Source organism: Engystomops pustulosus, chromosome 10, assembly GCF_040894005.1.
Source record: "Engystomops pustulosus chromosome 10, aEngPut4.maternal, whole genome shotgun sequence".
In the NCBI taxonomy this organism is placed as follows: domain Eukaryota; kingdom Metazoa; phylum Chordata; class Amphibia; order Anura; family Leptodactylidae; genus Engystomops; species Engystomops pustulosus.
Window position 1 is genome coordinate 41,242,572 of NC_092420.1, and position 15,198 is coordinate 41,257,769.

Consider the following 15,198-nt stretch of genomic DNA (forward strand, 5'->3'; position numbering starts at 1 on the left):
ATGGCAAAATTTTCTGTGAACGCTGTGAATAACAGTTATATTTTGATAGATTGGGCATTTTCAGACGCGGTGATACCTAATGTGTTTATGATTTTTACTGTTTATTTATATTACTTCTAGGAAAAGGGGTAGATTTTAGTTTTGTTTTACTATTTTTCAGACCCCTAGGGTACTTTGACCCTAGGTTGTTTGATTGATCCTACCATATACTGCCATACTACAGTATGGCAGTTTATGGGGATTTTCCTCCTCATTCATTACAATGTGCAAATCGCACATTGTAATGAATAGGTTAAAACGAGACAGCCTTGGGTCTTTGGATTTGCACATTGTAATGACGCCACATCATTGTCGCTCCCGGATGACGCCACAGGGAGCGACAATCTTCACCAAGATGGCAGCATTGCCGGCAGCGATGGACGGGTTAGCACACTTTGCTTCAATATGCAGCAAAGACTTATCAGCAATGGAGAAGGCTCAGCTCGTCAGCCCCCTCCATTCACCCGCATCTGACATGTGACCACTACCACGTTGTGAAGAGGTTAAAGGGATTTGCCCACGAAAGAATGTTCTCAAATTTTAATCTCCTAGTGATGTTTACACAAAGATCATTTTTAACCCCCTACTTTACAATTTTACTCATTTTTATTGCTGTTTTAGCGCCTATCACTCAGAGTTGGTCAATGTAATATTCCAGAGTGTGGGCAGGAACTCTCTAAGCAGACACTTCATGATTCCTCTGTGCTATGAGATGCTGTGTGCTGACAATGTGCTTAGATTATCAGGATCCAGGGTTTATATACACTTTCTTTAAGCTTCTGAACAGTCTACTAGTACCTGACACATAGAAAGAAAAAAAAAAAGAGAGACAGATCAGAGATAAGAGATGATGGGATCCATGAGATGGGTATAAACCACCGCTCCGTAGCCCGGGAAAAGATAGGACAGATGTCCTATCTTTTCCCGTATTACGGCGCGGTGGCCATATGTGGAGCGGCGCTCACCTCCTCCCCCTCTCCCCGCGCTGCTGTGTGCCCGCTGTACTACGGTGCGGCGGGCACACGGCAGTGTGCATGTAGCCAAAGTCAGGAATCCTGAAAAAGTGGCAGCCGAAAAACTATAATATATGTGCCCCACAGACTTGCTTTTGGGAAATACTTATTTGAGACTCAAAAGTCACACACCACAAAAAGTTGCAAAAGGGAGAATAAATAAGCAACTTATCACGTGTATCACAAAGAGAAAAACGAAAGCTGGCTGTGTTTCCGGTTGCGCACATGCGCAGTATGGTTCCCAGACGGACCTCAAGTCCTAGTGAGGTGCATAACATTTTTATGTGATTTACTGTTCTCTACGTGACATACATTTATGCAATATAACTTTGAATATACCGGTAGAACTCTGTGCAAGGGCCCTGCATGAGTTCTTGGATTATATTTATTTTTAGGCATATTATGTAATAAATGTATTTTAATTTTACAATTGTCCTATATTTCCATCTATTGCAGTGCCAGTTTTAATTTAAAATTTTTTTTTTATATAAATGGAAAAAAGGTGGTGTAGAAGGAATGATATATAAACACAATTTCTGGGATACTATGCAGTAATCTGTCAGGTCCAGATTTGATACTGGAGATGAAAGACTGATATATATTACTCTTGATAGCACTAGCTACATATAGATCGAAATGCGTTGCAATTTCTTCTGAATTAAAGTGTCCTATACACACAAGCACGTTACCTATATTATTTGATGATCTGAGTAGCCAGGAAGCGAAACCATAATCCCTGATCCCTTTTGCCATCAGTGCTGTTCACTTGATCACCTAGTAATAAATTTTAGTTGACATATGGAGCTGATGAAGATCGCCGAGTGCAGTGCTCGGCAATTTCTGTCAGCTCCAAAATGGCGGAGACGGCTGCGCAAGACTGTTCTGCTTAATTAATCTTAATGAAGCAGCACGGTCTTGCGCGGCCATCTGCTCCATTAGTCTGACGAAGCGATGAGGGGTCTGACAGAGGTACGTGAAACTCCACCGGACCCCTCATGTTCGTGATCTGTGGAGGGGTCTCAGCACTGAGACCCCCACTGATCAGCAATTGCGTTCATGGGAAACCCCCTTTAAGACCCATATATCACCAGCTAAAATTTATTTCCAGGTGAGCAAGCTTCTTACAGCTCACATACTGTAACTGTATTTGCCAAACTGCTCTTCACCAAAAGGCACCTCTCTCTTTTGATTTTGTTCAGTGATTATAATAATTTACAGGTACACAATAATTACTAATCATATCATTTTAATATCATTATGGCAATGTTCTACTGCAAAATGATAGGTAAAAATTTCATCTGCAGAAAGGTTCAATTTGGAAATACTTCCGAAGTTCATTAGCCTCTGCTTCCATCTCTTCCTCAGATCTCCACTTTTCTGAAGCTGCCATGTCTTCTTTGTCATGGTTTTGTAAAACTTCATACACCGTGTCATTCTTTTCAAAATCTCCTGCTCTCCTGGGTAAAACATGCACATGAACATGGGGAACTGTCTGTCCTGCCTCTAGACCATCCTGCATTGAGATGGTTAAAGAAGTGCCATTAAAGTGTTTCTCCACCACATTGGAAACTTTCTGTACGGTGTTAAAGAGGTCACTTATTTCTTCAGGCATTAGGTCTTTAAAACGTTTTACAGGTCTTAATGGACAAACCAGAATATGTCCAGGTACCACTGGCTTTCTATTCACAAGGGCAAAAGACAACTCAGTCCTTAGGATGGTGAGGGTAGGTTTAATAAAATTTTTACCAAACCAAGACATGACAATGATATAATTTAAAATGTTCAGATGTGAAAAATGCTAATATTTTGAAATGTAATCAGAGAACAAACTGAGTGAGGCTATGTGGTATTCTAATATCAAATATCCAAGGTTTAGTAGAATATTTACTAGAAGCAATAATAGCGGCTTCACACTGAAATAAAAGGAAAAAAAATATTATATTAGTTTTAAAATATTTTTTTAACAAACAAAACAATTACCTCACTCGTCTTCGCAATCATTCCGGTCCCTCCATTTTTTTAGGTTAACTTGGATGATTTTATTTCCTAGATTTTAAAGGACATCTAGAATGTCTTAAATAGCTTGCTCGTTACCTCTATGGGATACAGGCAGTGTTTTTTCATTTGTTATTAATTTCCAGAATATTAGAGAAAATAACTTTGTAGAAATATGTAAATTGGCCTGAGGTGCTCAGGCTGCCGTCACCTGAGTGCCTCATGGCTCAGACGACAACTAACTATGCATGCCCTGTCCACGTTTCATAGACAGGCAGCGATGTCAGAGTGAGAACAACATTTATGCATAATAAACTGCTGGCAGCGCAAAATAATGGTTATCACAAGATTTGTGGAAAGCTGGCCTTGAAGGGTGGAGGGAGGGGAGGTGTTTGGAGCCAGAGAGTCAGAGGAGCCAGAGGAGCCATGAGGCACTCAGGTGACATTTTCGTACAGGTTATCTGCTTTGTGTTACAAAAACGTACTGCTTTGTCCTGTGACTTGGGGTGCGACAGAAGGGTTGTTAGGATTTGATCTATTAGCTAGGTTTACCTTGTCATTTCTACTTGTCTTATTTTCCTAAAAAGTACCGTAATAGAAACAATGAACTCAAGATGGCGCCGGCATCGTGGACCACACCTCAAAGTTTTGAAGCTAAGGAATGCGGACCTGACGTCAATGTGCGACAGCAGGGAAGTTCTCCAATCAAGAGACTACAGGACCTGAAAACTCTCCTCCCTCTTCTGCTTCTTTCCCATTTTTCTATATAGACTGATAGAACAAATAAAGCTTGCGCAGTGCTGATTTTTACCCAGGGTGATAGCCATGAGCTTGTCTTGTATCAACGGTGGTCTGATTCATTTACTTGCGACCATGCACACATGCAATAATTTAATAATTATAATAATATCTTAAAGGAAACCTACCACTGAAGGAAACCTACCACCTACCAATAGAGACTGAGAGAAATATTGCCAGGGAGAGCAAAAATAATCCCAAATTATTTTTCAAGTATATAAATGAAAAGAAACTAAAAACAGAGAGTGTTGATCCCCTTAGAAATAACATGGGGGTCATGGTGGAAGGAGATGAGGAAAGGGCCAATCTACTGAATGTCGCCTTCTCAACGGTCTTTACCCAGGAAAATCCCCTGGTGGAAGACACAATGAGGAATAATGTTAATTCTTTTTATAATGTCAACAGTTTAACCCAGGAAGAGGTACGGCGCCGCCTCGCAACCACTAAGATAGATAAATTAACTTGGGCCAGATGGCATACACCCCCGGGTTCTGCATGAATTATGTACGGTGATAGACAGACCGTTATTTTTAATATTTGAAGATTCACTGAGGACTGGTTATGTTCCACAGGAATGGCGCATAGCAAATGTGGTACCAATATACAAAAAAGGATCAAATAGCGATCCTGGAAACTACAGACCCGTGAGTAACTGCTGTGGTGGGGAAAATATTTGAGGGGTTTATTAGAGATGCTATCCTGGAGTATCTCACTGTGCACAACCTTATAACCCAGCGTCAGCATGGGTTTATGAGAGATCGGTCCTGTCAGACTAATCTGATTGGTTTCTACGAGGAGGTAAGTTCAAGACTGGATCTGGGGGACGCTGTAGATCTTGTATATCTGGACTTTTCAAAGGCATTTGACACCGTTCCACATAAAAGGTTGGTATATAAAATGAGACTGCTGGGAATAGGAGAAAATCTGTGTATTTGGGTAAGTAATTGGCTTAGTGATAGAAAACAGAGGGTCGTCATTAATGGCACATTCTCAGATTGGGTTGATGTTACCAGTGGAGTGCCACAGGGGTCAGTATTGGGGCCACTTCTTTTTAATATTTTTATTAATGACCTTGTAGTGGGTTTACACAGTCAAGTTTCAATATTTGCAGATGATACTAAGCTGTGTAAAGTAATAAAATACTGAGGTCGATAGTTTAGCGTTACAGAGGGATTTGTGGAAGCTTGAGGAGTGGGCAGAGAAATGGTTAATGAGGTTTAATGTAGATAAATGTAAAGTTATGCACTTGGGCCATGGAAACAAAAAGTATAATTATGTTCTAAACGGTCAATTACTTGGTAAAACTGGAGCTGAAAAGGACTTGGGGGTATTGGTGGATGGTAAACTTAATTTTAGTGACCAGAGCCAGGCAGCTGCTGCCAAAGCAAATAAAATTATGGGATGTATCAAGAGAGGAATAGATTCTCATGATAAAGACATAGTTTTGCCCTTATACAAATCGCTGGTCAGACCACACATGGAATATTGTGTACAGATTTGGGCACCAGTGTATAAAAAGGATATAGTAGAGCTGGAACGGGTGCAGAGGAGAGCAACCAGGATTATTAGGGGAATGGGGGGATTAGAATACAATGACAGATTACAAAATTTGGGATTATTCAGTTTAGAAAAAAGACGACTGAGGGGAGACCTCGTTACAATGTACAAATACCTGAACGGACAGTACAAGGATCTCTCCAAAGATCTTTTTATACCTAGGCCTGTGACCAGGACAAGGGGGCAGCCTCTGCGTCTAGAGGAGAGGCGATTTTACCATCAACATAGACAAAGGTTCTTTACTGTAAGAGCAGTGAGACTATGGAACTCTCTGCCGCAGGAGGTTGTTATGGCGGACTCTATGTACATGTTCAAGAGAGGCCTGGATGCCTTTCTGGAGAGCAAAAATATCACAGGTTATGGGGGTAAAACATTTATTTAATTCTTAAAGGTTGGACTTGATGGACTTGCGTCTTTTTCCAGCCTTATATACTATGATACTATAAAACAGAAAAAAAAAATTAAAGGAATTGGTAATACTGCAAGATCTCTCTGTAACCACTTTATCTATGAGGAGAGACCTGAAAGAATATACGGATATTCTACTTGATAACAATATTTGATACACGTGGGGTTTCCCTTCCAAGATAATTTTTGAAAAAGATAATAAAAACAATAATTTGCCATTCTAAAGAAGAAATGGGGAAAATGCTACATCAATGGCACTGGTGCTCCCAAGCAAAGAAGATGGCAGATTGTAGAAAATGGTGGAAAGGAAAGGTAAAGAGGTGTTTCTGGATGGGAAGAGTGTAGGTTAGGGAGGAAAGGATTACTGTTGAAGCGATAAAATATTAGCTCAAACTCTCACCGCAGGCTGGCAGGGAAATAACTAGGGCCAAGGCTTACTAATCCCTATGTATGCACTCTGTTGCAGTGCATTTAGTATTGATAAAAGACCCCTTTGCCAATCTAAGAATTAAGGTTATCATGAAAGGGCCCCCTAAAGGTATGAGTAATATATTGATTAAAAATGTGTGTATTTACAGACTATATTCTTTTTTTTCCCTTATTCTTCTTTTTTGGTATCAGTCTTTTGGAAGTGGTTCATGTTTACAGGACTTCTTTTGCAAGAGAAAAGTAATTAGAGGATTATGATCATGGTCTGGGAAAAACTGCATTGTATATGAACATGAATGGCACTTAAATGTATATCTATTAATGTAAAAGGATTGAATGGGCCGGTAAAACGGCATTTGGCATGGCAAGAATTTAATGCATCAGAGAGTCAGATAGTGTTTCTTCAGGAGACTCATTTGTTGGCAAAGGATACCTGGCGAATGAGTCATTCAAAATTACCTTATATAATCCATGCCACTGCATCAACTAAAAAGGCAGGAGTTCTCATAGCAGTTCATGCAACAGTTGGGATAGTAATAAGCAATACTGAGATAGATCCAGAAGGAAGATACATAACTATGAATGGCATGGTTCAGGGACGTGAATGCACCTTTGTCAATATTTCTGCCGTAATGCAGGCCAATGTAAATTTATTAGATCGGTTTGTGAAAAGCTTAAAAAAATAAAGGGTTCAAACATGATAATGGGTGGGGATTTTGATGCGATTATGAATGCTGAGTTAGATGTTTCCGGGGAAAATAAAAGGGAATGTAGATCAGTGAGGAAAATTATGTATGAATACCATGTGCATGATGTTTGAGATGTAAGCATGGTTCCGAAAGAGGATACACGTTTTTTTCCAGACCACATAGTTCGTATTCAAGAATCGATTATTATCAGCACAAAAAGGAAGTGGACAATGTCATAGTTCAGTGATGGCTAACCTATGGCACTGGTGCCAGAGGTGGCACTCCGAGCCCTTTCTGTGGTCACTCAGGCCATCACCAGAGAGGACTCCAGTTATCTTCCTACAGTCCCAGACAGCCCAGGACTTGCTGTGCACAGAGCTATTTTAAAGGGACAGCTGTACCTGGGACTATTTTCTGCTTTATTGGTGTCCTCAGGGTGCTGGTATCAATGAAAACTGTGACAGAGAAGGGAGTATAAATCACAAATTAAATTTGTGTTGGCACTTTGCGATAAATAAGCGGGTCTTTGTTGTAGTTTGGGCACTCGGTCTCTAAAAGATTTGCCATCACTGTCATAGTTGATAAAAATAGAATATACAAGATATGGAATAAAAACAATATTAATAAATGATTATGCAGGTCAGCTAGAGCCAACTAAGGCTCACACATATGCTATGGGAAACAAAGCTTCAAAGCGTCTCAGTAATGCAATAAACCAATCTAAAGTGGCCAATGTTATAGAGAAAATATTGAATGAAAAGGGAGAAATGCTGTTTGATCCATATTCATCACTACAGTATACACTCGAGTATAAGCCGACCCGAGTATAAGCCGAGACCCCTAATTTTACCACCAAAAACTGGGAAAACCTATTGACTCGAGTATAAGTAGAGGATGGGAAATGCACTGGTCACGGCCCCCCCCCCAGTATATAGTCAGCCTGCCCCCTGCAGTATACAGCCAGCCCATTTCTGCCCCCTGCAGTATACAGCCAGCCCATTTCTGCCCCCTGCAGTATACAGCCAGCCCATTTCTGCCCCCTGCAGTATACAGCCAGCCCATTTCTGCCCCCTGCAGTATACAGCCAGCCCATTTCTGCCCCCTGCAGTATACAGCCAGCCCATTTCTGCCCCCTGCAGTACACAGCCAGCCCATTTCTGCCCCCTGCAGTACACAGCCAGCCCATTTCTGCCCCCTGCAGTACACAGCCAGCCCATTTCTGCCCCCTGCAGTACACAGCCAGCCCATTTCTGCCCCCTGCAGTACACAGCCAGCCCTTTCTGCCCCCTGCAGTATACAGCTAGCCCAGCACTTAAAAAAACAAAAAAAGCTTACATACTCACCCTCCGGCGGCCCCGATGCGCAGCACTGCTCCCCCGATGTCATTGCGGCTCCTCTTCTGGCTTCCCCGCGGCTCCTCTTCTTTCTTCTGTAACAGGCGGCAGGACGCGGCCATGTTATCTCACAGCCGGCAGGCGCATAGTATGACGTCGGCAGCGACCGCGTCATAGTATGCGCCTGCCAGCAGATAACATGGCCTGCCGCCTATTACAGAAAGAAGAGGAGCCGAGGGGAAGCCAGAAGAGGAGCCGCGATGACATCGGGGGAGCAGTGCTGTGCATCGGGGCCGCCAGAGGGCGAGTATGTAAGCTTTTTATTTATTTATTTTTTTTTTTTAAGTATTGACTCGTGTATCAGCCAAATTGAGGTTTTTCAGCACATTTTTTTGTCTTCTACACGAGTATATACGGTATATAACTTTAAGGAAGTAGTAGGATATAAGGATCCACCGGTGAAAAAAAATAATAAAATTCCTCTCATCAGCGCAGTTACCTAAACTGGATAAACAGCTAAATCAAGAGCTAAATAGACCTATTAGCAGGGAGGAAGTAACAGATGTAATAAAAGTGTTGAAAAAAGCTGAAGCCCCTGGCCCAGACGGGATAATTAATGAATATTACATATTATTTAGTAAGATATTAATTCCGTATTTGACTATCCTTTTTAATAAAATTTCTTGAAGGCGAGGTTATCCCTGAAGAAATGCAGGAAGCTAAAATTATTATCATTCATAAAAGTGGTAAAGATCCTTGCATTCCAAATTATAGGCCAATCTCAATTTTAAACTCGGACCTGAAAATCTTTTCATCTATACTAGCTAGGAAAATGTCGGCTATATTACATAGATTACCGTCACCTGATCAGGTAGGTTTTATTAGAGGGAAGCAGACAAGAGATGCATTAAGAAAACTGCTTAACCCCTACGGGACTCAGCCTCTTTTGGCCTTAAGGATGCGGCCCCATTTTTCAAATCTGGCCCGTGTCACTATAAGTGGTTATAGCTTTGGAACGCTATGAGATATCCAGGGGATTTTGAGATTGTTTTCTCATTGTACTTCAAATTAGTTTAAAAAATTTGGATGAAATCTTTTGTGTTTAGTTATAAAAAAAAAAAAAAAAAAATTGGCAAAAATTTTTAAAAATTCTTTATTTTCAATGTTCTAAATTCTTTACTTTTGATGCAGATAGTTATAGCACCCAAATAAATTCATAACTTACATTTCCCAAATGTCTGCTTTATGTTGGATGTTTTTTTTAAGATTCCACATATTTTACTATAATGTTATGAGGCTCAGAATTTAGGTATAATTTTTCACATTTTTTGTAGAATCACCAAAACCCGTATTTAGATGGACCTGCTCAAATTCTAATTGACATTGAGAGGCCTAAATAATGGCAAGACTCATAAATTACCCCAATATGGAAACTACACCCCTCAACGTATGAAAACCCACTTTTAAGAAGTTTGTTAACCCTTTGTTTTATAGGGGTTAAAACAAAATGGAGGTGCAGTCTGCAAATTGTAATATTTTTTTCACAATACACTCATTTTGGGTGGAAAAATTAAACATTTACAATGGATTAAATGAAAAAAGGCTCCACAAAGTTTGATACCCAATTTCTCCCGAGTACACCGATACCCCATATGAGTGCCACATGAGATGCACTTTTCTGGGACGTAATTTTGGGGCATGTATAGCTAATTGGTGAGATTTTATTAACTCGTTGTTGGTGGAGGAAATGAAAATCATCAATTTTTAGGAAAATTTTTGTGTTTTTTTTTGGCCATTAACCATACCATAAAAATAGTATATTCATTTTTATTCTATGGGTCGCCACGATTACGAAAAGACCTAATTTATAAAGATTTTTTTCCCATTTTTACTGAATAAAAAGTAATTTGGCAAAAATGTTGTTAATTTTAGCATCACCGTCTTTCACATGCATAACTTTTTTATTTTTCGCCTCATATATGTTTAAGGGCCCCCGAAGGGGGGTGGCTCCAGAATCTGATCAAACAGATCTGGAGCCCACCAATTAAGCTAAGTCCGGACTTGCTCTTTTGAATTTAAATATGGAGTTAATCTGCCAGAATTTAGACGGTCTGTAGCTAGAATGCTAGCAGAAGCAAGCTATACCATTATACTGGAAAAAAAATTTTCATGAGGAATTTATCATGAGGAACTTTAAAAGGGGTATTCTGGGAATATGAACGTCTGATACAAAAACCCATGATGCTATGAACAAATGAATGTAACAAAACTCAATGTCACAAAATGGAGTTCAAATAGTTTGATTTTATGATTCACAAAATTTTATGACCTCTCTAAATTTTATGACCTCTCTAAAGTATAACACCAAAATCCTTTAGTTCTCAGCAACTGCTCCTACCTCTTATGCTATTCTCCCAGTGATGTAACAGGTTTACTTGCTCTGTTACCGTAGTAATGATGTGTAGCTGCCATCACCAAAACACTGTCCATACTGGATGCACTGCAACCAACCGACTGCAGTGGTGATCACATGACCTGCTCTGGCATCTGCAGATTTGTTACAATGAGCCAGTGGCTCATTTTAATGAATGAGCTGCAAAAATGCCATATATTGCAATACAGAAGTATAGCAGTATATGGTATGAGCCATCTGACCATCTAGGGTTAATGTACCCTAGATGGTCTAAGAAATAGTGGGGAAAAAAAAAATTAAAAAAAAAAAAAAATTTTTTTTAAATATTAAAAATTCAAAATCACCCCCCTTTCGCTAGAACTGATATAAAACATAATAAACAGTAAAAATCACAGACACATTAGGTATCGCCGCGTCCCAAAATGCCTGATCTATCAAAATATAAAAACGGTTACGGCCGGCGGTGACCTCCGAGACGGGAAATGGCGCCCAAATGTCCGAAATGCAACTTGTACACCTTTTTACATCACATAAAAAATGGAATAAAATATTATCAAAATGTCGCACAGAACTAAAAAATGGTAGCAATGTAAAGGTCGGCTCATTTCGCAAAAAAAATGACACCTCACACAGCTCCGTGCGCCAAAGTATGAAAAAGTTATTAGCTCCAGAAGATGGCAAAAATTCGTTTAATTTTTGAAAATGTATTAAAACACAATAAACAGTCTATGGCAACAGCATATTTCTGCTAAGGGAGCAAAATTTTAAATAACTAAATACATATTAGTTTATATTTTAACCCCTTAGCGCTCCGCGCCGTAGCTGTACTGCGCAGCTTCCGACGATTAGCGCTCAGCGCAGTACAGCTACGGCGCGAGCGCATACTATTTTAGAATTGTCACCACGTCTCGCGACATCGGGACGAGATTTGGGTGACCGAGGCAGGAGGAGTTCCTGTCTCCGTCACCCGACCAATCAAATCGGTCCCGCCCGCCGATCGCGATTTTAGGCTAAAAAACGTGCTTTTAGCCCTTTCCTCTTCCTCCAGCGGCACCATTTTAGTTTGGTATCGCTGGAGAGAGGAAAGAGCGTTACTGTGTGCACCAAAATACACTTTTACACTATAAATAGTGTTCTGATCCTTATCTGATCCCTATTGTTCCTATCTGTTTTTTCCTGTGTCCTGTGTGTTCCCTGTGTGATCGCCTTGTGTGATCCCACGTGTCTTCCGTTTTTCCCTGTCTGTCCCTTCTGAACCCAAACGCACTTTTCAGTGCGCCGTGTGAATAGTGCTGCACAAAATCTTTAGCAGTCTTAGAGGTAGTTAGTTTGTCTTAGGGCAAGCTAGGTGCATTTGTAGCGCCTTTTTGCGCGGTGCACATAGGTTTTTTTCGGTGCCTGGTAATATTTTTTCCAGAGCGCCGTAGGTGCGCTTAGCTATTTTTTGTGTGTGCCATCTGTGCGGCTTGTCCGTGTAGTTTAGTGCGCATTATTTTTTGTGTGCCATCTGTGCGGCTGGTCCGTGTGGTTTGGTGTGCATTATTTTTTTTTTTGTGTGCCTGCTAGACGGTTTATCCATGTAGCTTGGTGCACATTATCTAATTTTTCTAGTTCTCTATTTTTTTTGTGTGCAATGTCTCAGAAGACGTACACCGTGTTGGAGGCATATAACATGCCTGCCTCTGACACCGAGTCAGCTAGTGGGGATGATGGTCCCTTTTACCTATCATCATCTTCCAGTGACCTGAAAGGACCCCCAAGAAGGCGCCGTAGGGTGCCTGGGACTTCTGCAGGAGGGGTGCCTGGGACTTCTGCAGGAGGGGTGCCTGGGACTTCTGCAGGAGGGGTGCCTGGGACTTCTGCAGGAGGGGTGCCTGGGACTTCTGCAGGAGGGGTGCCTGGGACTTCTGCAGGAGGGGTGCCTGGGACTTCTGCAGGAGGGGTGCCTGGGACTTCTGCAGGAGGGGTGCCTGGGACTTCTGCAGGAGGGGTGCCTGGGACTTCTGCAGGAGGGGTGCCTGGGACTTCTGCAGGAGGGGTGCCTGGGACTTCTGCAGGAGGGGTGCCTGGGACTTCTGCAGGAGGGGTGCCTGGGACTTCTGCAGGAGGGGTGCCTGGGACTTCTGCAGGAGGGGTGCCTGGGACTTCTGCAGGAGGGGTGCCTGGGACTTCTGCAGGAGGGGTGCCTGGGACTTCTGCAGGAGGGGTGCCTGGGACTTCTGCAGGAGGGGTGCCTGGGACTTCTGCAGGAGGGGTGCCTGGGACTTCTGCAGGAGGGGTGCCTGGGACTTCTGCAGGAGGGGTGCCTGGGACTTCTGCAGGAGGGGTGCCTGGGACTTCTGCAGGAGGGGTGCCTGGGACTTCTGCAGGAGGGGTGCCTGGGACTTCTGCAGGAGAGGTGCCTGGGACTTCTGCAGGAGAGGTGCCTGGGACTTCTGCAGGAGAAGTGCCTGGGACTTCTGCAGGAGAAGTGCCTGGGGCCTGGGGCTTCCACTGACCCCACATGGGTAGCCCCAGATAATTATACCCCTCAGGTCCCTGACTTTTTGGGCCATCCTGGAATTAACTTTGACACGACAGGGCTCAGAGCTGTGGACTTTTTAAAGTTTTTTTTTGATGAGGCGCTGCTGAATATTATTATATTTCAGACAAATCTCTACGCTGCACAACATATTGCCCAAAACCCCACGTCCTTTTATGCACAACCCTACAGGTGGGCCACTGTCACTGCAGCAGAGATGCACAAGTATTGGGGCATAATACTCCTTATGGGGATAGTAAAAAAGCCTTCAATCAGGGACTACTGGAGCTCAGATATACTGTACCACACCCCCATGTTCCGCATGGCAATGAGCAGGATGCGCTTTGAAGCCATCCATAAGTTTTTGCACTACACTGACAACACACAGTGCCCACCCAGAGGTGACCCCAGTTATGATCGGTTATTTAAGGTCAGGCCCATATTAGATAATTTTAGTGCCAAGTTTGCCCAGGCGTATACCCCCGCCAAACATGTGAGCATAGACGAGTCCCTGGTACAATTCAAAGGGAGACTTCACTTCCGCCAGTACCTGCCCAATAAGAGGGCAAGGTATGGTGTGAAGATGTATAAGCTGTGCGAAAGTTCATCAGGGTACACGTACAAGTTCAGGATATATGAAGGGAAGGACTCCACTATAGTGCCCCCAGAATGCCCCCCCTTCCTGGGTGTTACAGGGAAGATAGTGTGGGATTTAGTGCACCCACTGCTGGACCAGGACTACCACCTCTACCTGGACAATTTCTACACCAGCACCACCCTGTTCAAGTGCCTCACTTCCAGAAATACTGTGGCATGCGGCACTGTACGCAGAAATCAGAGAGGTCTCCCTAAGTCGCTGCTTGGGCAAAAACTTAAAAGGCACGAAAGCAGGGCACTATGCAGTGACTCTGTATTTTGTGTTAAGTACAAGGACAAGAGAGAGGTCCTTGTATTAACCACAATACATGAGCACACCACCACCCCTGTCCCAGTACGAGGTGCCAGTACAGAAACCCCCAAGCCAGACTGTATTTTAGATTATAACAAATACATGGGAGGGGTGGACTTGTCTGACCAGGTGCTTCAGCCGTACAATGCCATGCGGAAGTCGAGGGTGTGGTACAAGAAGCTGGCCGTGCACATCATGCAGATGGCATTGTATGATGCTTATGTGCTGCATCGATATGCCGGCCAGAGGGGAACTTTCCTGGAATTTCAAGAGGTGGTAATAAAGTACTTTCTTTTTGGAGACCAGGAAGGGGGGAGTGCTAGCACAACTGGAAGTGAGGCCACATCACGTATTGTGCCAGGGCAGCACTTTCCAGGAGTAGTTCCCCAAACAGCCAGCAAGGGAAGGTCACAAAAGAGGTGCAGGGTGTGCTCCAAAAATGGCATTCGGAAGGACACCATTCATCACTGTGAGACATGCCCAGAAAAACCAGGGTTATGCATGAAAGATTGCTTCCGAATTTATCATACATCCCTGGATTTTTAGAGTACCCTGTTGTTACCCTGACGCACAGCTTATACATCATGCCGCATGCCGCACCTTCCCTTCTAAGCCCTGCCATGTGCCCAGCCTGTAGATTACTGTCCCGTATGCTTTACCCGGGAAAACATGCATCATGATTTTTAGGGTGTTTGTCTCCCATGGCAGCAGCTGGGCACAAAATGACATAATGGATATTTTTTACTATGCACTTTTTCAGGGGTCCACCTGTGGGGTTAAAATGCTAACTATACCCCTAGATTAATTCATGGAGGGGTGTAGTTTCCAAAATAGGGTCAGTTCTTAGGGGGTTCTACTGTACTGGCCCCTATTGGCATCTACAAATCTTTCATGATGCCAAAAAAAAAAAAGTACAATGTCTGTGCTCCAACAAGTTATTCCCTTTTGAGCCCTGCCGTGTCTCCATCCTACAGATTATTGCCTCCTATGGGGTATTGCCCTAACCGGGGTAACCCGCAGAATGATTTTTGATGTGTTTTTCCCCAGTGGCAT

At 42.7% G+C, this 15,198-nt stretch overlaps 1 protein-coding gene across 3 annotated transcripts in view; it reads right to left on the reverse strand.

Annotated features, from left to right (window-relative positions):
* Positions 1–2,281: 2,281 nt before the first annotated feature.
* Positions 2,282–15,198, reverse strand: part of FHIT (fragile histidine triad diadenosine triphosphatase) — a 46,172-nt gene continuing 33,255 nt past the window's right edge. For 2 of the 3 annotated variants that reach the window (XM_072126809.1, XM_072126810.1), the window contains exon 2: positions 2,282–2,965. In XM_072126809.1, coding sequence (XP_071982910.1) covers positions 2,347–2,811 — 465 coding nt within the window. In that variant the 5' untranslated portion in view covers positions 2,812–2,965 and the 3' untranslated portion in view covers positions 2,282–2,346. Of the gene's footprint in view, positions 2,966–10,660; positions 10,684–15,198 lie in introns of those variants that run through there. The other variant, XM_072126811.1, reaches the window with a different exon arrangement.